At 49.2% G+C, this 25,368-nt stretch overlaps 1 protein-coding gene across 1 annotated transcript in view; it reads left to right on the top strand.

Moving 5' to 3' along the window:
* The window catches only part of mtus2a (microtubule associated tumor suppressor candidate 2a), a 229,176-nt gene that overhangs the window by 45,380 nt on the left and 158,428 nt on the right, over positions 1–25,368 (top strand). Inside the window, exon 2 of the mRNA XM_064971312.1 lies at positions 20,502–23,440. Within this exon, the coding sequence (XP_064827384.1) occupies positions 21,287–23,440 (2,154 nt within the window). The 5' untranslated portion in view covers positions 20,502–21,286. The remainder of the gene's footprint in view (positions 1–20,501; positions 23,441–25,368) is intronic.

Here is a 25,368-nt window from a genome sequence, read left to right as displayed (position 1 = left end):
GGACTGCTGATGCCATTATGGGCCGGAGCCCATTCTGCCACGCCCATTGTCTGATGTCAGCGCAGCCTGCTCTGAGACGTCTTCCTGTGGGCTCAGAAGTTGCCCCGGACCTCTCCGCCATTCCCACGGAGTACCAGAACCTCCGGGAGGTTTTCAGTAAGACCCGGCCCACTTCACTTCCTCCACACTGACACTATGACTGCGGGATCAACCTACTCCCAGGCACCACACTGCCCTGGGGATGACTGTACTCTCTGTCGGGTCCAGAGACCAAGGCTATGGAGACCTACATGAAGGACTCCCTAGCTGCAGGGTTCATCCGTCCTTCTGCCTCCCCTGCCCGCGCAGGGTTCTTCTTTGTGGAGAAGAAGGACAAAATCCTGCGCCCGTGCATCGACTAACGGGGCAGAGAAGGGAAGGTGATGAGTGGAAGACAGCCTTCAACGCGGCCAGCGGTCACTACGAGTATCATGCCATTTGGACTTACCAACATCCCTGCTGTGTTCCAGGCCCTGGTTAATGACGTTTCTCCGCTACATGTTGAACCGATTTGTTTTCGTCTACCTTGTCGGCATCCTCGTTTTCTCAGCCCAAGAACACGTCTGACAGATCCTCCAGCATTTCCTGTGAAAGTCGGAGAAATGCGAATTCCATCGCTCCACCAACCACTTCCTTGGTTACATCATCGCTGCAGGGATACAGATGGATTGGCCCCAGCCTACATCCAGAGTGCAGCTGAAAATGTTTCCTGGGTTTTGCCAATTTCTATCGCCGCTTAATCCGGGGTTACGGCATCCTGGCTTTCACCTCTCCCAAGGTTCCGTTCACGTGGTCCCCAGCTGCTAACTGGGAATTCCTGGTCCTAAAGCACCACTTCACCACAGCTCCCATATTAACCCATCCGGACCCGTCCCGTCAGTTAGTGGTGGAGGCTGATGCTTCAGATATCGGAGCGGGGGCTGTCTTGTCCCAGCGTTCTGCCCCCGGACCTCAAATTACATCCCTGTGCCTTCTTCTCCCATCGCCTCAACGTCACAGAGAGGAACTACGATGTGGGGAATCGTGTTCTTCTCGTGGTGAAGATGGCGTTGGAGGAGTGGAGACACTGGTTGAAGGGGGCAAAACATCTGTTCATTGTGTGGATGGACCACAAGAACCTGGAATATCTTTACACCACCAAGCATCTCAATTCCAGGCCAGCTAGTTGGTCCCTGCTTTTCACCCGGTTTAACTTCTTCCTCTCCCACCAACCGGGATCCAAGAATATCAACCCAGATGCACTGTCACGCCGCCCCACGGCTACACCCTCAGACCCCGAGATCATCCTTCCAACCTCGTGTTTGTCGACAGCACTCAGCTGAGGAATAGGGAAGCAGGTCCGTGAGGCGCAGCGTTCCCAACCGAACCCCAGGGGGTGTTTGTGCCCAGATTACTGGATGCTTCTGCCTGACTCTCCTCGGTCCTGGAGTGGGCCCACTCCTCCAGGCTTGCTCCCATCGGACCCTGCCTTTGTGCGGCAATGCTTTTGGTTCCAGACAGCTCCGTGTACGTCTCCGCCTGCGCTGTCTGTGCGCAGAACAAGACTCCTCGGCAATCTCCGGCTGGTCTCCATCAACCACTGCCTGTCCCTCACCATCCCTGTTCTCACATATCCCTGGACTTAGTCACGGGTCTTCCCCCGTCTGATGGCAACACCACCATCCTGACAGTAGTGGACCGGTTTTCCAAAGCCACCCACTTCATTCTTCTCCCCAAACTACCCTCGGCCAAGGAGACGGCTCAGTTCATGGTGCAGCACGTCTTCAGGATCCTGCCCGAGGACAGGGTCTCCGACCGGTGTCCTAAGTTCTCGTCCCGGGTTCTGGAAGGCATTCTGCATGCTCATTGGGTCATCAGCCAGCATGTCCTCCGGGTTCCACACTCAGTTCAAAGCCAGTCGGAGCGAGCCAATCAAGACCTGGAGACGACTCAGAGTCTATCAGAGGGGATACTGGCTGACCCAGATTCTATCAGAGGGGATACTGGCTGACCCAGTCTATTAGAGGGGATACTGGCTGACCCAGAGTCTATCAGAGGGGATACTGGCTGACCCAGAGTCTATCAGAGGGGATACTGGCTGACCCAGATTCTATCAGAGGGGATACTGGCTGACCCAGTCTATTAGAGGGGATACTGGCTGACCCAGAGTCTATCAGAGGGGATACTGGCTGACCCAGAGTCTATCAGAGGGGATACTGGCTGACCCAGAGTCTATCAGAGGGGATACTGGCTGACCCAGAGTCTATTAGAGGGGATACTGGCTGACCCAGAGTCTCTCAGAGGGGATACTGGCTGACCCAGAGTCTCTCAGAGGGGATACTGGCTGACCCAGTCTATTAGAGGGGATACTGGCTGACCCACAGTCTATCAGAGGGGATACTGGCTGACCCAGAGTCTATCAGAGGGGATACTGGCTGACCCAGAGTCTATCAGAGGGGATACTGGTTGACCCAGTCTATCAGAGGGGATACTGGCTGACCCAGAGTCTATCAGATGGGATACTGGCTGACCCAGAGTCTCTCAGAGGGGATACTGGCTGACCCAGAGTCTCTCAGAGGGGATACTGGCTGACCCAGAGTCTCTCAGAGGGGATACTGGCTGACCCAGAGTCTCTCAGATGGGATACTGGCTGACCCAGAGTCTCTCAGAGGGGATACTGGCTGACCCAGAGTCTATCAGAGGGGATACTGGCTGACCCAGAGTCTCTCAGATGGGATACTGGCTGACCCAGAGTCTCTCAGAGGGGATACTGGCTGACCCAGAGTCTCTCAGAGGGGATACTGGCTGACCCAGAGTCTATTAGAGGGGATACTGGCTGACCCAGAGTCTCTCAGATGGGATACTGGCTGACCCAGAGTCTCTCAGATGGGATACTGGCTGACCCAGAGTCTCTCAGAGGGGATACTGGCTGACCCAGAGTCTATCAGAGGGGATACTGGCTGACCCAGAGTCTCTCAGATGGGATACTGGCTGACCCAGAGTCTATCAGAGGGGATACTGGCTGACCCAGAGTCTATCAGAGGGGATACTGGCTGACCCAGAGTCTATTAGAGGGGATACTGGCTGACCCAGAGTCTCTCAGAGGGGATACTGGCTGACACAGAGTCTCTCAGAGGGGATACTGGCTGACCCAGAGTCTATCAGAGGGGATACTGGCTGACCCAGAGTCTCTCAGATGGGATACTGGCTGACCCAGAGTCTATCAGAGGGGATACTGGCTGACCCAGAGTCTATCAGAGGGGACACTGGCTGACCCAGAGTCTCTCAGATGGGATACTGGCTGACCCAGTCTATCAGAGGGGACACTGGCTGACCCAGAGTCTCTCAGATGGGATACTGGCTGACCCAGTCTATCAGAGGGGACACTGGCTGACCCAGAGTCTCTCAGATGGGATACTGGCTGACCCAGTCTATTAGAGGGGATACTGGCTGACCCAGAGTCTATCAGAGGGGATACTGGCTGACCCAGAGTCTCTCAGAGGGGATACTGGCTGACCCAGAGTCTATCAGAGGGGATACTGGCTGACCCAGAGTCTCTCAGAGGGGATACTGGCTGACCCAGAGCCTATCAAAGGGGATACTGGCTGACCCAGAGTCTATCAGAGGGGATACTGGCTGACCCAGAGTCTATTAGAGGGGATACTGGCTGACCCAGAGTCTATTAGAGTGGATACTGGCTGACCCAGAGTCTATCAGAGGGGATACTGGCTGACCCAGAGTCTATCAGAGGGGATACTGGCTGACCCAGAGTCTATTAGAGGGGATACTGGCTGACCCAGAGTCTATTAGAGGGGATACTGGCTGACCCAGAGTCTCTCAGAGGGGATACTGGCTGACCCAGAGTCTCTCAGAGGGGATACTGGCTGACCCAGAGTCTCTCAGAGGGGATACTGGCTGACCCAGAGTCTCTCATATGGGATACTGGCTGACCCAGAGTCTATCAGAGGGGATACTGGCTGACCCAGTCTATCAGAGGGGATACTGGCTGACCCAGAGTCTATCATAGGGGATACTGGCTGACCCAGTCTATCAGAGGGGATACTGGCTGACCCAGAGTCTCTCAGAGGGGATACTGGCTGACCCAGAGTCTCTCATATGGGATACTGGCTGACCCAGAGTCTATCAGAGGGGATACTGGCTGACCCAGTCTATCAGAGGGGATACTGGCTGACCCAGAGTCTCTCAGAGGGGATACTGGCTGACCCAGAGTCTATTAGAGGGGATACTAGCTGACCCAGAGTCTATTAGAGGGGATACTGGCTGACCCAGAGTCTATTAGAGGGGATACTGGCTGACCCAGAGTCTATCAGAGGGAATACTGGCTGACCCAGAGTCTCTCAGAGGGGATACTGGCTGACCCAGAGTCTATCAGAGGGAATACTGGCTGACCCAGAGTCTCTCAGAGGGGATACTGGCTGACCCAGAGTCTCTCAGAGGGGATACTGGCTGACCCAGAGTCTATCAGAGGGGATACTGGCTGACCCAGAGTCTCTCAGAGGGGATACTGGCTGACCCAGTCTATTAGAGGGGATACTGGCTGACCCAGAGTTTCTCAGAGGGAATACTGGCTGACCCAGTCTATCAGAGGGGATACTGGCTGACCCAGAGTCTATCAGAGGGGACACTGGCTGACCCAGAGTTTCTCAGAGGGAATACTGGCTGACCCAGTCTATTAGAGGGGATACTGGCTGACCCAGAGTCTATCAGAGGGGATACTGGCTGACCCAGAGTTTCTCAGAGGGGATACTGGCTGACCCAGAGTCTCTCAGAGGGGATACTGGCTGACCCAGAGTCTCTCAGAGGGGATACTGGCTGACCCAGAGTCTCTCAGAGGGGATACTGGCTGACCCAGAGTCTCTCAGAGGGGATACTGGCTGACCCAGAGTCTATCAGAGGGGATACTGGCTGACCCAGAGTCTATCAGAGGGGATACTGGCTGACCCAGAGTCTATCAGAGGGGATACTGGCTGACCCAGAGTCTATCAGATGGGATACTGGCTGACCCAGAGTTTCTCAGAGGGGACACTGGCTGACCCAGAGTCTCTCAGAGGGGATACTGGTTGACCCAGAGTCTATCAGAGGGGATACTGGCTGACCCAGAGTCTCTCAGAGGGGATACTGGCTGACCCAGAGTCTCTCAGAGGGGATACTGGCTGACCCAGAGTCTATTAGAGTGGATACTGGCTGACCCAGAGTCTCTCAGAGGGGATACTGGCTGACCCAGAGTCTATCAGAGGGGATACTGGCTGACCCAGAGTCTCTCAGAGGGGATACTGGCTGTCCCAGAGTCTATCAGAGGGGATACTGGCTGACCCAGAGTCTCTCAGAGGGGATACTGGCTGACCCAGAGTCTTTCAGATGGGATACTGGCTGACCCAGAGTATCTCTCTGACATTTGAGGAGAGACAGACTGTCAGTGTTGTGAAGGGAAATGGAATTGAGGAAGAAAGTGTGAATGAGAAAAGAGTGAGAAACACAATCTGGTCTGATGGTGTAGGAGACAACAATCTGGTCTGATGGTGTAGGAGACAACAATCTGGTCTGATGGTGTAGGAGACAACAATCTGGTCTGATGGTGTAGGAGACAACAATCTGGTCTGATGGTATAGGAGACAACAATCTGGTCTGATGGTGTAGGAGACAACAATCTGGTCTGATGGTGTAGGAGACAACAATCTGGTCTGATGGTGTAGGAGACAACAATCTGGTCTGATAGTGTAGGAGACAACAATCTGGTCTGATGGTTTAGGAGACAACAATCTGGTCTGATGGTGTAGGAGACAACAATCTGGTCTGATGGTGTAGGAGACAACAATCTGGTCTGATGGTGTAGGAGACAACAATCTGTTCTGATGGTGTAGGAGACAACAATCTGGTCTGATGGTTTAGGAGACAACAATCTGGTCTGATGGTATAGGAGACAATCTGGTCTGATGGTGTAGGAGACAATCTGGTCTGATGGTATAGGAGACAACAATCTGGTCTGATGGTGTAGGAGACAACAATCTGGTCTGATGGTGTAGGAGACAACAATCTGGTCTGATGGTTTAGGAGACAACAATCTGGTCTGATGGTGTAGGAGACAACAATCTGGTCTGATGGTTTAGGAGACAACAATCTGGTCTGATGGTATAGGAGACAATCTGGTCTGATGGTTTAGGAGACAACAATCTGGTCTGATGGTGTAGGAGACAACAATCTGGTCTGATGGTGTAGGAGACAACAATCTGGTCTGATGGTATAGGAGACAACAATCTGGTCTGATGGTGTAGGAGACAACAATCTGGTCTGATGGTGTAAGAGACAACAATCTGGTCTGATGGTGTAGGAGACAACAATCTGGTCTGATAGGAGACAACAATCTGGTCTGAGGAGACAACAATCTGGTCTGATGGTGTAGGAGACAACAATCTGGTCTGATGGATGTAGGAGACAACAATCTGGTCTGATGGTGTAGGAGACAACAATCTGGTCTGATGGTGTAGGAGACAGACAATCTGGTCTGATGATAGGAGACAACAATCTGGTCTGATGGTTTAGGAGACAACAATCTGGTCTGATGGTATAGGAGACAACAATCTGGTCTGATGGTGTAGGAGACAACAATCTGGTCTGATGGTGTAGGAGACAACAATCTGGTCTGATGGTGTAGGAGACAACAATCTGGTCTGATGGTGTAGGAGACAACAATCTGGTCTGATGGTGTAGGAGACAACAATCTGGTCTGATGGTATAGGAGACAACAATCTGGTCTGATGGTGTAGGAGACAACAATCTGGTCTGATGGTATAGGAGACAACAATCTGGTCTGATGGTGTAGGAGACAACAATCTGGTCTGATGGTGTAGGAGACAACAATCTGGTCTGATGTGTAGGAGACAACAATCTGGTCTGATGGTGTAGGAGACAACAATCTGGTCAATAGGAGACAACAATCTGGTCTGATGGTGTAGGAGACAACAATCTGGTCTGATGGTGTAGGAGACAACAATCTGGTCTGATGGTGTAGGAGACAACAATCTGGTCTGATGGTGTAGGAGACAACAAGTCTGATGGTGTAGGAGACAACAATCTGGTCTGATGGTGTAGGAGACAACAATCTGGTCTGATGGTGTAGGAGACAACAATCTGGTCTGATGGTGTAGGAGACAACAATCTGGTCTGATGGTGTAGGAGACAACAATCTGGTCTGATGGTGTAGGAGACAACAATCTGGTCTGATGGTGTAGGAGACAACAATCTGGTCTGATGGTGTAGGAGACAACAATCTGGTCTGATGGTGTAGGAGACAACAATCTGGTCTGATGGTGACAACAATCTGGTCTGATGGTGTAGGAGACAACAATCTGGTCTGATGGTGTAGGAGACAACAATCTGGTCTGATGGTGTAGGAGACAACAATCTGGTCTGATGGTGTAGGAGACAACAATCTGGTCTGATGGTGTAGGAGACAACAATCTGGTCTGATGGTGTAGGAGACAACAATCTGGTCTGATGGTGTAGGAGACAACAATCTGGTCTGATGGTGTAGGAGACAACAATCTGGTCTGATGGTGTAGGAGACAACAATCTGGTCTGATGGTGTAGGAGACAACAATCTGGTCTGATGGTGTAGGAGACAACAATCTGGTCTGATGGTGTAGGAGACAACAATCTGGTCTGATGGTATAGGAGACAACAATCTGGTCTGATGGTATAGGAGACAACAATCTGGTCTGAATAGGAGACAACAATCTGGTCTGATGGTGTAGGAGACAACAATCTGGTCTGATGGTGTAGGAGACAACAATCTGGTCTGATGGTGTAGGAGACAACAATCTGGTCTGATGGATAGGAGACAACAATCTGGTCTGATGGTATAGGAGACAACAATCTGGTCTGATGGTATAGGAGACAACAATCTGGTCTGATGGTGTAGGAGACAACAATCTGGTCTGGACAACAATCTGGTCTGATGGTGTAGGAGACAACAATCTGGTCTGATGGTGTAGGAGACAACAATCTGGTCTGATGGTGTAGGAGACAACAATCTGGTCTAGGAGACAACAATCTGGTCTGATGGTGTAGGAGACAACAATCTGGTCTGATGGTATAGGAGACAACAATCTGGTCTGATGGTGTAGGAGACAACAATCTGGTCTGATGGTATAGGAGACAACAATCTGGTCTGATGGTGTAGGAGACAACAATCTGGTCTAGGAGACAACAATCTGGTCTGATGGTGTAGGAGACAACAATCTGGTCTGATGGTGGAGACAACAATCTGGTCTGATGGTGTAGGAGACAACAATCTGGTCTGATGGTGTAGGAGACAACAATCTGGTCTGATGGTGTAGGAGACAACAATCTGGTCTGATCTGGTCTGATGGTGTAGGAGACAACAATCTGGTCTGATGGTGTAGGAGACAACAATCTGGTCTGATGGTGTAGGAGACAACAATCTGGTCTGATGGTGTAGGAGACAACAATCTGGTCTGATGGTGTAGGAGACAACAATCTGGTCTGATGGTGTAGGAGACAACAATCTGGTCTGATGGTGTAGGAGACAACAATCTGGTCTGATGGTGTAGGAGACAACAATCTGGTCTGATGGTGTAGGAGACAACAATCTGGTCTGATGGTGTAGGAGACAACAATCTGGTCTGATGGTGTAGGAGACAACAATCTGGTCTGATGGTGTAGGAGACAACAATCTGGTCTGATGGTGTAGGAGACAACAATCTGGTCTGATGGTGTAGGAGACAACAATCTGGTCTGATGGTGTAGGAGACAACAATCTGGTCTAGGAGACAACAATCTGGTCTGATGGTGTAGGAGACAACAATCTGGTCTGATGGTGTAGGAGACAACAATCTGGTCTGATGGTGTAGGAGACAACAATCTGGTCTGATGGTGTAGGAGACAACAATCTGGTCTGATGGTGTAGGAGACAACAATCTGGTCTGATGGTGTAGGAGACAACAATCTGGTCTGATGGTGTAGGAGACAACAATCTGGTCTGATGGTGTAGGAGACAACAATCTGGTCTGATGGTGTAGGAGACAACAATCTGGTCTGATGGTGTAGGAGACAACAATCTGGTCTGATGGTGTAGGAGACAACAATCTGGTCTGATGGTGTAGGAGACAACAATCTGGTCTGATGGTGTAGGAGACAACAATCTGGTCTGATGGTGTAGGAGACAACAATCTGGTCTGATGGTGTAGGAGACAACAATCTGGTCTGATGGTGTAGGAGACAACAATCTGGTCTGATGGTGTAGGAGACAACAATCTGGTCTGATGGTGTAGGAGACAACAATCTGGTCTGATGGTGTAGGAGACAACAATCTGGTCTGATGGTATAGGAGACAACAATCTGGTCTGATGGTATAGGAGACAACAATCTGGTCTGATGGTGTAGGAGACAACAATCTGGTCTGATGGTGTAGGAGACAACAATCTGGTCTGATGGTGTAGGAGACAACAATCTGGTCTGATGGTGTAGGAGACAACAATCTGGTCTGATGGTGTAGGAGACAACAATCTGGTCTGATGGTGTAGGAGACAACAATCTGGTCTGATGGTGTAGGAGACAACAATCTGGTCTAGGAGACAACAATCTGGTCTGATGGTGTAGGAGACAACAATCTGGTCTGATGGTGTAGGAGACAACAATCTGGTCTCTAGGAGACAACAATCTGGTCTGATGGTATAGGAGACAACAATCTGGTCTGATGGTGTAGGAGACAACAATCTGGTCTGATGGTGTAGGAGACAACAATCTGGTCTGATGGTGTAGGAGACAACAATCTGGTCTGATGGTGTAGGAGACAACAATCTGGTCTGATGGATAGGAGACAACAATCTGGTCTGATGGTGTAGGAGACAACAATCTGGTCTGATGGTGTAGGAGACAACAATCTGGTCTGATGGGAGACAACAATCTGGTCTGAGGAGACAACAATCTGGTCTGATGGTGTGAGACAACAATCTGGTCTGATGGTGTAGGAGACAACAATCTGGTCTGATGGTGTAGGAGACAACAATCTGGTCTGATGGTGAGGAGACAACAATCTGGTCTGATGGTGGATGGAGACAACAATCTGGTCTGATGGTGTAGGAGACAACAATCTGGTCTGAGGAGACAACAATCTGGTCTGATGGTGTAGGAGACAACAATCTGGTCTGATGGTGTAGGAGACAACAATCTGGTCTGATGGTGTAGGAGACAACAATCTGGTCTAGGAGATGGTCTGATGGTGGAGACAACAATCTGGTCTGATGGTGTAGGAGACAACAATCTGGTCTGATGGTGTAGGAGACAACAATCTGGTCTGATGGTGTAGGAGACAACAATCTGGTCTGATGGTGTAGGAGACAACAATCTGGTCTGATGGTGTAGGAGACAACAATCTGGTCTGATGGTGTAGGAGACAACAATCTGGTCTGATGGTGTAGGAGACAACAATCTGGTCTGATGGTGTAGGAGACAACAATCTGGTCTGATGGTGTAGGAGACAACAATCTGGTCTGATGGTGTAGGAGACAACAATCTGGTCTGATGGTGTAGGAGACAACAATCTGGTCTGATGGTATAGGAGACAACAATCTGGTCTGATGGTGTAGGAGACAACAATCTGGTCTGATGGTGTAGGAGACAACAATCTGGTCTGATGGTGTAGGAGACAACAATCTGGTCTGATGGTGTAGGAGACAACAATCTGGTCTGATGGTGTAGGAGACAACAATCTGGTCTGATGGTGTAGGAGACAACAATCTGGTCTGATGAGACAACAATCTGGTATAGGAGACAACAATCTGGTCTGATGGTGTAGGAGACAACAATCTGGTCTGATGGTGTAGGAGACAACAATCTGGTCTGATGGTGTAGGAGACAACAATCTGGTCTGATGGTGTGAGACAACAATCTGGTCTGATGGTGTAGGAGACAACAATCTGGTCTGATGGTGTAGGAGACAACAATCTGGTCTGATGGTGTAGGAGACAACAATCTGGTCTGATGGTGTAGGAGACAACAATCTGGTCTGATGGTGTAGGAGACAACAATCTGGTCTGATGGTGTAGGAGACAACAATCTGGTCTGATGGTGTAGGAGACAACAATCTGGTCTGATGGTGTAGGAGACAACAATCTGGTCTGATGGTGTAGGAGACAACAATCTGGTCTGATGGTATAGGAGACAACAATCTGGTCTGATGGTATAGGAGACAACAATCTGGTCTGATGGTGTAGGAGACAACAATCTGGTCTGATGGTGTAGGAGACAACAATCTGGTCTGATGGTATAGGAGACAACAATCTGGTCTGATGGTGTAGGAGACAACAATCTGGTCTGATGGTGTAGGAGACAACAATCTGGTCTGATGGTATAGGAGACAACAATCTGTCTGATGGGAGACAACAATCTGGTCTGATGGTGTAGGAGACAACAATCTGGTCTGATGGTGTAGGAGACAACAATCTGGTCTGATGGTCTGACAACAATCTGGTCTGATGGTGTAGGAGACAACAATCTGGTCTGATGGTGATGGTGTAGGAGACAACAATCTGGTCTGATGGTATAGGAGACAACAATCTGGTCTGATGGTGTAGGAGACAACAATCTGGTCTGATGGTGTCTGATGGTGGAGACAACAATCTGGTCTGATGGTGTAGGAGACAACAATCTGGTCTGATGGTGTAGGAGACAAACAATCTGGTCTGATGGTATAGGAGACAACAATCTGGTCTGATGGGTAGGAGACAACAATCTGGTCTGATGGTGGAGACAACAATCTGGTCTGATGGTGTAGGAGACAACAATCTGGTCTGATGGTATAGGAGACAACAATCTGGTCTGATGGTGTAGGAGACAACAATCTGGTCTGATGGTGTAGGAGACAACAATCTGGTCTGATGGTGGTCTATGGTGTAGGAGACAACAATCTGGTCTGATGGTGTAGGAGACAACAATCTGGTCTGATGGTAGGAGACAACAATAGGAGACAACAATCTGGTCTGATGGTATAGGAGACAACAATCTGGTCAACAATCTGGTCTGATGGTGGTAGGAGACAACAATCTGGTCTGATGGTGTAGGAGACAACAATCTGGTCTGATGGTGTAGGAGACAACAATCTGGTCTGATGGTAGGAGACAACAATCTGGTCTGATGGTGTAGGAGACAACAATCTGGTCTGATGGTGTAGGAGACAACAATCTGGTCTGATGGTGTAGGAGACAACAATCTGGTCTGATGGTGTAGAGACAACAATCTGGTCTGATGGTATAGGAGACAACAATCTGGTCTGATGGTGTAGGAGACAACAATCTGGTCTGATGGTGTAGGAGACAACAATCTGGTCTGATGGTGTAGGAGACAACAATCTGGTCTGATGGTGTAGGAGACAACAATCTGGTCTGATGGTGTAGGAGACAACAATCTGGTCTGATGGTGTAGGAGACAACAATCTGGTCTGATGGTGTAGGAGACAACAATCTGGTCTGATGGTATAGGAGACAACAATCTGGTCTGATGGTATAGGAGACAACAATCTGGTCTGATGGTGTAGGAGACAACAATCTGGTCTGATGGTGTAGGAGACAACAATCTGGTCTGATGGTGTAGGAGACAACAATCTGGTCTGATGGTGTAGGAGACAACAATCTGGTCTGATGGTGTAGGAGACAACAATCTGGTCTGATGGTATAGGAGACAATCTGGTCTGATGGTGTAGGAGACAATCTGGTCTGATGGTATAGGCGACAACAATCTGGTCTGATGGTATAGGAGACAACAATCTGGTCTGATGCTGTAGGAGACAACAATCTGGTCTGATGGTGTAGGAGACAACAATCTGGTCTGATGGTGTAGGAGACAACAATCTGGTCTGATGGTGTAGGAGACAACAATCTGGTCTGATGGTGTAGGAGACAACAATCTGGCCTGATGGTGTAGGAGACAACAATCTGGTCTGATGGTGTAGGAGACAATCTGGTCTGATGGTGTAGGAGACAACAATCTGGTCTGATGGTGTAGGAGACAACAATCTGGTCTGATGGTGTAGGAGACAACAATCTGGTCTGATGAAATAGGAGACAACAATCTAGTCTGATGGTGTAGGAGACAACAATCTGGTCTGATGGTGTAGGAGACAATCTGGTCTGATGGTGTAGGAGACAACAATCTGGTCTGATGGTGTAGGAGACAACAATCTGGTCTGATGGTGTAGGAGACAACAATCTGGTCTGATGGTGTAGGAGACAACAATCTGGTCTGATGGTATAGGAGACAACAATCTGGTCTGATGGTGTAGGAGACAACAATCTGGTCTGATGGTATAGGAGACAACAATCTGGTCTGATGGTGTAGGAGACAACAATCTGGTCTGATGGTGTAGGAGACAACAATCTGGTCTGATGGTGTAGGAGACAACAATCTGGTCTGATGGGTAGGAGACAACAATCTGGTCTGATGGTATAGGAGACAACAATCTGGTCTGATGGTGTAGGAGACAACAATCTGGTCTGATGGTGTAGGAGACAACAATCTGGTCTAGGAGACAACAATCTGGTCTGATGGTGTAGGAGACAACAATCTGGTCTGATGGTATAGGAGACAACAATCTGGTCTGATGGTGTAGGAGACAACAATCTGGTCTGATGGTGTAGGAGACAACAATCTGGTCTGATGGTGTAGGAGACAACAATCTGGTCTGATGGTGTAGGAGACAACAATCTGGTCTGATGGTGTAGGAGACAACAATCTGGTCTGATGGTGTAGGAGACAACAATCTGGTCTGATGGTGTAGGAGACAACAATCTGGTCTGATGGTGTAGGAGACAACAATCTGGTCTGATGGTGTAGGAGACAACAATCTGGTCTGATGGTAGGAGACAACAATCTGGTCTGATGGTGTAGGAGACAACAATCTGGTCTGATGGTGTAGGAGACAACAATCTGGTCTGATGGTGTAGGAGACAACAATCTGGTCTGATGGTGTAGGAGACAACAATCTGGTCTGATGGTGTAGGAGACAACAATCTGGTCTGATGATGACAACAATCTGGTCTGATGGTATAGGAGACAATCTGGTCTGATGGTGTAGGAGACAACAATCTGGTCTGATGGTGTAGGAGACAACAATCTGGTCTGATGGTGTAGGAGACAACAATCTGGTCTGATGGTGTAGGAGACAACAATCTGGTCTGATGGTATAGGAGACAACAATCTGGTCTGATGGTGTAGAGACAACAATCTGGTCTGATGGTGTAGGAGACAACAATCTGGTCTGATGGTGTAGGAGACAACAATCTGGTCTGATGGTGTAGGAGACAACAATCTGGTCTGATGGTGTAGGAGACAACAATCTGGTCTGATGGTGTAGGAGACAACAATCTGGTCTGATGGTATAGGAGACAACAATCTGGTCTGATGGTGTAGGAGACATAGGAGACAATCTGGTCTGATGGTATAGGAGACAACAATCTGGTCTGATGGTGGTCTAGGAGACAACAATCTGGTCTGATGGTGTAGGAGACAACAATCTGGTCTGATGGTGTAGGAGACAACAATCTGGTCTGATGGTGTAGGAGACAACAATCTGGTCTGATGGTGTAGGAGACAACAATCTGGTCTGATGGTGTAGGAGACAACAATCTGGTCTGATGGTGTAGGAGACAACAATCTGGTCTGATGGTGTAGGAGACAACAATCTGGTCTGATGGTGTAGGAGACAACAATCTGGTCTGATGGTGTAGGAGACAACAATCTGGTCTGATGGTGTAGGAGACAACAATCTGGTCTGATGGTGTATGGGAGACAACAATCTGGTCTGATGGTGTAGGAGACAACAATCTGGTCTGATGACAACAATCTGGTCTAGGAGACAACAATCTGGTCTGATGGTATAGGAGACAACAATCTGGTCTGATGGTATAGGAGACAACAATCTGGTCTGATAGGAGACAACAATCTGGTCTGATGGTGTAGGAGACAACAAATCTGATGGTGTAGGAGACAACAATCTGGTCTGATGGTATAGGAGACAACAATCTGGTCTGATGGTGTAGGAGACAACAATCTGGTCTGATGGTATAGGAGACAACAATCTGGTCTGATGGTATAGGAGACAACAATCTGGTCTGATGGTGTAGGAGACAACAATCTGGTCTGATGGTGTAGGAGACAACAATCTGGTCTGATGGTGTAGGAGACAACAATCTGGTCTGATGGTGTAGGAGACAACAATCTGGTCTGATGGTGTAGGAGACAACAATCTGGTCTGATGGTATAGGAGACAATCTGGTCTGATGGTTTAGGAGACAACAATCTGGTCTGATGGTATAGGAGACAACAATCTGGTCTGATGGTGTAGGAGACAACAATCTGGTCTGATGGTGTAGGAGACAACAATCTGGTCTGATGGTGTAGGAGACAACAATCTGGTCTGATGGTATAGGAGACAACAATCTGGTCTGATGGTATAGGAGACAACAATCTGGTCTGATGGTGTAGGAGACAACAATCTGGTCTGATGGTGTAGGAGACAACAATCTGGTCTGATGGTATAGGAGACAACAATCTGGTCTGATGGTGTAGGAGACAACAATCTGGTCTGATGGTGTAGGAGACAACAATCTGGTCTGATGGTATAGGAGACAACAATCTGGTCTGATGGTGTAGGAGACAACAATCTGGTCTGATGGTGTAGGAGACAACAATCTGGTCTGATGGTATAGGAGACAACAATCTGGTCTGATGGTGTAGGAGACAACAATCTGGTCTGATGGTGTAGGAGACAACAATCTGGTCTGATGGTATGACAACAATCTGTCTGATGGTGTAGGAGACAACAATCTGGTCTGATGGTATAGGAGACAACAATCTGGTCTGATGGTGTAGGAGACAACAATCTGGTCTGATGGTGTAGGAGACAACAATCTGGTCTGATGGTGTAGGAGACAACAATCTGGTCTGATGGTGTAGGAGACAACAATCTGGTCTGATGGTGTAGGAGACAACAATCTGGTCTGATGGTGTAGGAGACAACAATCTGGTCTGATGGTATAGGAGACAACAATCTGGTCTGATGGTGTAGGAGACAACAATCTGGTCTGATGGTATAGGAGACAACAATCTGGTCTGATGGTGTAGGAGACAACAATCTGGTCTGATGGTGTAGGAGACAACAATCTGGTCTGATGGTAGGAGACAACAATCTGGTCTGATGGTGTAGGAGACAACAATCTGGTCTGATGGATAGGAGACAACAATCTGGTCTGATGGTGTAGGAGACAACAATCTGGTCTGAGGAGACAACAATCTGGTCTGATGGTATAGGAGACAACAATCTGGTCTGATGGTGTAGGAGACAACAATCTGGTCTGATGGTGTAGGAGACAACAATCTGGTCTGATGGTGTAGGAGACAACAATCTGGTCTGATGGTGTAGGAGACAACAATCTGGTCTGATGGTGTAGGAGACAACAATCTGGTCTGATGGTGTAGGAGACAACAATCTGGTCTGATGGTGATAGGAGACAACATCTGGTCTGATGGTGTAGGAGACAACAATCTGGTCTGATGGTAGGAGACAACAATCTGGTCTGATGGTGTAGGAGACAACAATCTGGTCTGATGGTGTAGGAGACAACAATCTGGTCTGATGGTGTAGGAGACAACAATCTGGTCTGATGGTGTAGGAGACAACAATCTGGTCTGATGGTGTAGGAGACAACAATCTGGTCTGATGGTGTAGGAGACAACAATCTGGTCTGATGGTGTAGGAGACAACAATCTGGTCTGATGGTATAGGAGACAACAATCTGGTCTGATGGTGTAGGAGACAACAATCTGGTCTGATGGTGTAGGAGACAACAATCTGGTCTGATGGTGTAGGAGACAACAATCTGGTCTGATGGTGTAGGAGACAACAATCTGGTCTGATGGTGTAGGAGACAACAATCTGGTCTGATGGTGTAGGAGACAACAATCTGGTCTGATGGTGTAGGAGACAACAATCTGGTCTGATAGGAGACAACAATCTGGTCTGATGGTGTAGGAGACAACAATCTGGTCTGATGGTGTAGGAGACAACAATCTGGTCTGATGGTGTAGGAGACAACAATCTGGTCTGATAGGAGACAACAATCTGGTCTGAGGAGACAACAATCTGGTCTGATGGTGTAGGAGACAACAATCTGGTCTGATGGTGTAGGAGACAACAATCTGGTCTGATGGTGTAGGAGACAACAATCTGGTCTGATGGTGTAGGAGACAACAATCTGGTCTGATGGTGTAGGAGACAATCTGGTCTGATGGTATAGGAGACAACAATCTGGTCTGATGGTGTAGGAGACAACAATCTGGTCTGATGGTGTAGGAGACAACAATCTGGTCTGATGGTGTAGGACAACAATCTGGTCTGATGGTCTGGTATGGTGTAGGAGACAACAATCTGGTCTGATGACAACAATCTGGTATAGGAGACAACAATCTGGTCTGATGGTATAGGAGACAACAATCTGGTCTGATGGTGTAGGAGACAACAATCTGGTCTGATGGTGTAGGAGACAACAATCTGGTCTGATGGTGTAGGAGACAACAATCTGGTCTGATGGTGTAGGAGACAACAATCTGGTCTGATGGTGTAGGAGACAACAATCTGGTCTGATGGTGTAGGAGACAATCTGGTCTGATGGTCTGATGGTATAGGAGACAATCTGGTCTGATGGTGTCTGATGGTGTAGGAGACAACAATCTGGTCTGATGGTGTAGGAGACAACAATCTGGTCTGATGGTATAGGAGACAACAATCTGGTCTGATGGTGTAGGAGAAAACAATCTGGTCTGATGGTGTAGGAGACAACAATCTGGTCTGATGGTATAGGAGACAACAATCTGGTCTGATGGTGTAGGAGACAACAATCTGGTCTGATGGTATAGGAGACAACAATCTGGTCTGATGGTGTAGGAGACAACAATCTGGTCTGATGGTATAGGAGACAACAATCTGGTCTGATGGTGTAGGAGACAACAATCTGGTCTGATGGTATAATATATAATATAATAATATATCCCATTTAGCAGACGCTTTTGTCCAAAGCGACTTACAAGTCGGCTGGGGCCACTACTTTTACATATGGGTGGCCCCAGTGGGAAACGAACACACGACGCTTGGCGTTGCAAGCGCCATGCTCTACCGATAGGAGACAACAATCTGGTCTGATGGTATAGGAGACAACAATCTGGTCTGATGGTGTAGGAGACAATCTGGTCTGATGGTGTAGGAGACAACAATCTGGTCTGATGAAATAGGAGACAACAATCTAGTCTGATGGTGTAGGAGACAATCTGGTCTGATGGTATAGGAGACAATCTGGTCTGATGGTATAGGAGACAACAATCTGGTCTGATGGTGTAGGAGACAACAATCTGGTCTGATGGTGTAGGAGACAACAATCTGGTCTGATGAAATAGGAGACAACAATCTAGTCTGATGGTGTAGGAGACAACAATCTGGTCTGATGGTATAGGAGACAATCTGGTCTGATGGTATAGGAGACAATCTGGTCTGATGGTGTAGGAGACAATCTGGTCTGATGGTGTAGGAGACAACAATCTGGTCTGATGGTGTAGGAGACAACAATCTGGTCTGATGGTGTAGGAGACAACAATCTGGTCTGATGGTGTAGGAGACAACAATCTAGTCTGATGGTGTAGGAGACAACAATCTGGCCTGATGGTGTAGGAGACAACAATCTGGTCTGATGGTGTAGGAGACAACAATCTGGTCTGATGGTTTAGGAGACAACAATCTGGTCTGATGGTGTAGGAGACAACAATCTGGTCTGATGGTGTAGGAGACAACAATCTGGTCTGATGGTATAGGAGACAACAATCTGGTCTGATGGTGTAGGAGACAACAATCTGGTCTGATGGTGTAGGAGACAACAATCTGGTCTGATGGTGTAGGAGACAACAATCTGGTCTGATGGTGTAGGAGACAACAATCTGGTCTGATGGTGTAGGAGACAACAATCTGGACTGATGGTGTAGGAGACAACAATCTGGTCTGATGGTATAGGAGACAATCTGGTCTGATGGTGTAGGAGACAACAATCTGGTCTGATGGTGTAGGAGACAACAATCTGGTCTGATGGTGTAGGAGACAACAATCTGGTTCGATGGTGTAGGAGACAACAATCTGGTCTGATGGTGTAGGAGACAACAATCTGGTCTGATGGTGTAGGAGACAACAATCTCGTCTGATGGTGTAGGAGACAACAATCTGGTCTGATGGTGTAGGAGACAACAATCTGTTCTGATGGTGTAGGAGACAACAATCTGGTCTGATGGTGTAGGAGACAACAATCTGGTCTGATGGTGTAGGAGACAACAATCTGGTCTGATGGTGTAGGAGACAACAATCTGGTCTGATGGTGTAGGAGACAACAATCTGGTCTGATGGTGTAGGAGACAACAATCTGGTCTGATGGTGTAGGAGACAACAATCTGGTCTGATGGTGTAGGAGACAACAATCTGGTCTGATGGTGTAGGAGACAACAATCTGGTCTGATGGTGTAGGAGACAATCTGGTCTGATGGTGTAGGAGACAACAATCTGGTCTGATGGTGTAGGAGACAACAATCTGGTCTGATGGTGTAGGAGACAACAATCTGGTCTGATGGTGTAGGAGACAACAATCTGGTCTGATGGTGTAGGAGACAACAATCTGGTCTGATGGTGTAGGAGACAACAATCTGGTCTGATGGTGTAGGAGACAACAATCTGGTTCTGAGTCACATGGTCACTGGACCTGAGAACACACACACACACACACACACACACACACACACACACACACACACACACACACACACACACACACACACACACACACACACACACACACACACACACACACACACACAGAAAGCAGTGGGTGTATTTATGTTGCAGAATGTGGCTGGAAATTGATTTGTAATTTTCTTTTCACTCTCTCTCTCTCTCTCTCCTTCTCTCCTTCTCTCTCTCTCACTCCTTCCTTCCTTCCCCCTGTCTCCTTCCACTTGATGGGATGAGATAATTGCTGAACATTTCCCACTCCCTCACTCCTTCCTTCCCCGGTCTCCTTCCCCTGTCTCCTTCCCCTGTCTCCTTCCCTCCACTTTCTCTTCCGGTATTCGTCAGTCCTCCCTTGGGAGATTCCCTGCTCAAACAGAAACATTCTGTTGGCTCAGATTTATAATTTTCTCTCCTCTGCTCCCCTTGTGAGTAATAACAGTCTGTGGTAGGGGTTCTCAGTGTCGCTAGTCACCTCAACCTGCTGTAACGGCGCCCTGAGTTTTAAAGACATTCCATTTTAAACTTCCCAGATAGGGGAAGACTACCTTGTAAGTACCTTGAATGTAACTGATATGTACCTTGAATGTAACTTGTATGTAACCAATATTCTCTTTGTTCTTCTTCATTGCAGATTGAATCAGGGACAGCAGCGGTGACAGACTTTCAAACGAAATGTTATCAGAACCCTCTACCCAGTGATGTCGTCAGAACCCTCTACCCAGTGATGTCATCAGAACCCTCTAACCAGTGATGTCATCAGAACCCTCTACCCAGTGATGTCGTCAGAACCCTCTACCCAGTGATGTCGTCAGAACCCTCTACCCAGTGATGTCGTCAGAACCCTCTACCCAGTGATGTCATCAGAACCCTCTACCCAGTGATGTCGTCAGAACCCTCTACCCAGTGATGTCTTCAGAACCCTCTACCCAGTGATGTCGTCAGAACCCTCTACCCAGTGATGTCGTCAGAACCCTCTACCCAGCGATGTCGTCAGAACCCTCTACCCAGTGATGTCGTCAGAACCCTCTACCCAGCAATGTCGTCAGAACCCTCTAACCAGTGATGTCATCAGAACCCTCTAACCAGTGAGCTCAAGGTCAAACCAAGGTCACAGGTGGAAAGGAGTGAAAACAGGAAGGATGTGAGATGAGATTTCATTCTCTTGTTCCCTGGCTACAACAAACACCAGAAAGCACCCATAGAGAGAGAGAGAAAGCGAGAGAGAGACAGAGGGAGGAGAGAGAGAGAGAAGAAGAGAGAGAGAAAGAGGGAGAAGAGAGAGAGAGACGTAAACAATAGAAGGAAAGAGAAAGAGAGAGAGAGAGAGAGAGAGAAGGAGGAGAACACACAAATCCATTAATGGCAGCAGAACCCGAGAGGTGTCTTTGAGATTGCCTGAAGGACCCTTCCTCCACTATGAGTGTCCCAGCTGGTCTCCAGAGTCTGTCTGTCAGCGGACGAGACATAAAAAACAACAACAACAAATCTCATGTCCTGTTTCACCCTTCGACTGGAGATGCTAACGCTAACCAGCTAGTGCTAATTGGGGAGACCCCAGATGACCAGGCCTCCAGCCCGCTACCCCCCCTGGTGGCCCAGAGCGAAGCCCAGGACAAGCTTCTTATCTGGGGCAGGGAGGAGCGATGTCTGGACCATGACATCCAGGAGTTGGAACTGCTAGAGTGTCGCGAGATACACACCTTCCATGGAGATGGAGGTGAAGGGGGGGATGGAAAGAGATTAGGAGAAGTGGAGGAGGATGATGAAGGAGAGGATTCTAAAAGAGGAGCAGACGAAGGACTGTCGATCTCTTCCAGCTCCACGGCCAGCTGTGTTTCTGTTCACGGGAACGATAACGATAGCAATGGGAGGGACAGAGGGATGGATAGACAAAAAGAGGTAGCGGGAGAGAGAGAGGTGCTCCATCAGGACCTCAACTACAGCGTCCCTCGATCAGGTAAAGAGACGGGAGGAGGAGGTGGAGGAGGAGAGCAGAACAGCGGGGGTGACAGAGGGAGTCTCTGTGTGTCTGCCGTTTCCACCCTGAGTAGCAGTCTGGACCCTACTGGACATCCATTGACCTCTAACCCCAATCCCACTACCTCAGCCAAGAGAAGGGCTTCCCCTGTTGGCCTGAACTCCACAGCAGCACCACACTCTCAGGACACTCCTAACCTGGGAGAACTACAGTACCCGAGGTCACCTGACCAAGAAGTACATCATCAGCACCAGGAAACATCTAACCTGGAAGTAGAACTGTCGAGGGGTCAAAGTGCGACAGAGGAGGGGTCTAAACTGGATGTTACCACTCAAAGACAGGACGTGAGGTGTTACCAGGGAAACATAATTTTGTCCTCCTCAGATGGAGGGATAGGACAGAGGAAGAAGGGAGTAGGAGCTCCTCCTCCTCGCAGACAACAGCTCGTCCGACCTCTCTGTCAGTTGGAACCAGGAAGAGGGAGGAGCTTAGCTGAGCCAATCACAAGACGGCGCTCCTCGACCTCTCCCTCCCTGTCTCCAGATGCAGGTCGTAAGGTCGTGGACCCAGGTCACCACGGGGTCGACGGCAAGCAAACACAAGAGACCCTAGAGGTCAAGAGTTCAATGGTCAACTGTAGCAGTTACTCCCACCTTCACTCCCACCCCCATTACCAGCCCAGCTCTAGTCCCGGAGCTCCCCAGCCCAGCCAGGCCAGCCAGTCTGCCCAGAGAGAGGCTCGTTCCCTGGATAGACGTCGGAGTAGCACAGAACGTACCTCCAGCCTGGAGAAGAGACATCAGTACCAGGACCAGTCTCAGCTCAGATACCGTAGAACTAACCACTGTGGGGCTACTGTCACCTCTCAACCACGCTCACACACACCCCCTCGCTCCCCACTCGGAACCCCACAGGGGTCACCACGGAAACAAGATCATCAACAACAACAACAGCCGATGTCCCCTTCGAGGATCATTACAGGTTCAGCTCGGTATCCCCAGGGCTATGGTAGCAGTGGGCTTAGACCACCTCTCAAATCTAACCTTGCTTCTACAGGGATACCCATACCTCCTCTACACCAACAGGCCCCTAACCCCAGCCCCAGCCCCCCCAAGCCTAAAGGAGTGCGGCCCAAAATCATCACCTATATCCGGAAGGGTCCTCAACTCAAACCCCAGGCTTCAGACGGGCCTTACCAGGTCTCCTCCTTGCCCTCCAGGCTCTCTGCCTATACACATACACACTCCCCTGCCACAAACATGCCTCAGAAGCACTCCTCTAGCCCCAAAACGCACACCAACACACACTCCCGCGGCATAGCGTCCAGAAACACACCGGTCCTGAGTGCCTCCAACCTCCTCTACGACAAATACAGACAGGAGATGCAGAAAAACCGTCTGTTCAACTCTGGTATGATGGGAACAGGGATCCGTGGCTACACACACACTGTCCCCCCGACACACACACAGTCTGGCTCTCACACCCACACACACACTGGATCCCACACTCACAGCCACACAGCCCCTCCGAAGCTGGGCAGCAAGGCTGAGAGCTTCTACGGACCACTGGTGGACAAGTACCAACCAGCAGAGGTAAGGAGGAAGAGAGGGAGGCAGAGAGGGATGCAGAGTGGGAGGCAGAGAGGGAGGGAGGAAGACAGGGAGGCAGAGAGGGAGGCAGAGAGGGAGGAAGAGAGTGAGGCAGAGAGGGAGGCAGAGAGGGATGCAGAGTGGGAGGCAGAGAGGGAGGCAGAGAGGGAGGAAGAGAGGGAGGCAGAGAGGGATGCAGAGTGGGAGGCAGAGAGGGGGAGGAAGACAGGGAGGCAGAGAGGGAGGAAGAGAGGGAGGCAGAGAGGGAGGAAGAGAGGGAGGCAGAGAGGGATAACGAGTGGGAGGCAGAGAGGGGGGAGGAAGACAGGGAGGCAGAGAGGGAGGAAGAGAGGGAGACAGAGAGGGAGGCAGAGAGGGAGGCAGAGAGGGAGGGAGGAAGACAGGGAGGCAGAGAGGGAGGCAGAGAGGGAGGAAGAGAGGGAGGCAGAGAGGGAGGCAGAGAGGGAGGAAGAGAGGGAGGAAGAGAGGGAGGTAGAGAGGGAGGCAGAGAGGGAGGTAGAGAGGGAGAGAGGGAGGAAGAGAGGGAGATATACAAACATTGTCATCCTACAAGAAACATGGTATAGAGGAGATGGACCCACTGGTTGTCCTCTAGGTTACAGAGAGCTGGTGGTCCCATCCACCACACTACCAGGTGGGTGGTATAGAGGAGACAGACCCACTGGTTGCCCTCTAGGTTACAGAGAGCTGGTAGTCCCATCCACCACACTACCAGGTGGGTGGTATAGAGGAGATGGACCCACTGGTTGCCCTCTAGGTTACAGAGAGCTGGTAGTCCCATCCACCACACTACCAGGTGGGTGGTATAGAGGAGATGGACCCACTGGTTGTCCTCTAGGTTACAGAGAGCTGGTCATCCCATCCACCAAACTACCAGGTGGGTGGTATAGAGGAGACGGACCCACTGGTTGTCCTCTAGGTTACAGAGAGCTGGTCGTCCCATCCACCACACTACCAGGTGGGTGGTATAGAGGAGACAGACCCACTGGTTGTCCTCTAGGTTACAGAGAGCTGGTCGTCCCATCCACCACACTACCAGGTGGGTGGTATAGAGGAGATGGACCCACTGGTTGTCCTCTAGGTTACACAGAGCTGGTCGTCCCATCCACCACACTACCAGGTGGGTGGTATAGAGGAGATGGACCCACTGGTTGTCCTCTAGGTTACAGAGAGCTGGTAGTCCCATCCACCACACTACCAGGTGGGTGGTATAGAGGAGACGGACCCACTGGTTGTCCTCTAGGTTACAGAGAGCTGGTCGTCCCATCCACCACACTACCAGGTGGGTGGTAATAGAGGAGATGGACCCACTGGTTGTCCTCTAGGTTACAGAGAGCTGGTAGTCCCATCCACCACACTACCAGGTGGGTGGTATAGAGGAGATGGACCCACTGGTTGTCCTCTAGGTTACAGAGAGCTGGTCGTCCCATCCACCACACTACCAGGTGTGAAACAGGGAAGGGACTCAGGTTGTATGCTAATCTGGTATAGAGCAGACCTGACACACTCTATTAAATTAATCAAAACAGGAACATTTTACATCTGGCTAGAAATTAATTAAATGAGAAATGATCTCAACAGATGCTACCTATATCCCCCCATTTATTTGATTTTTTCATATATTTTTTTATTGAACCTTTATTTAACTTGGCAAGTAATTTAAGAACAAATTCTTATTTACAATGACGGCCTACCAAAAGGCAAAAGGCCTCCTGTGGGATATAAATAAATAAATACATACAATATAAATAGAAATATAGGACAAAACACATCACGACAAGAGAGTCAACACAACATAAAAAGAGACCTAAGACAACAACATAGCAAGGCAGCAACACATGACAACACAGCATGGTAGCAACACAACATGACAACAACATGGTAACAACACAACATGGTAGCAGCACAAA

The sequence above is a fragment of the Oncorhynchus masou genome, chromosome 8, assembly GCF_036934945.1.
Source record: "Oncorhynchus masou masou isolate Uvic2021 chromosome 8, UVic_Omas_1.1, whole genome shotgun sequence".
In the NCBI taxonomy this organism is placed as follows: Eukaryota; Metazoa; Chordata; class Actinopteri; order Salmoniformes; family Salmonidae; genus Oncorhynchus; species Oncorhynchus masou.
The sequence above is the reverse complement of the archived record's forward strand: the minus strand, read 5'-3'. Positions and strand labels throughout refer to the sequence as shown.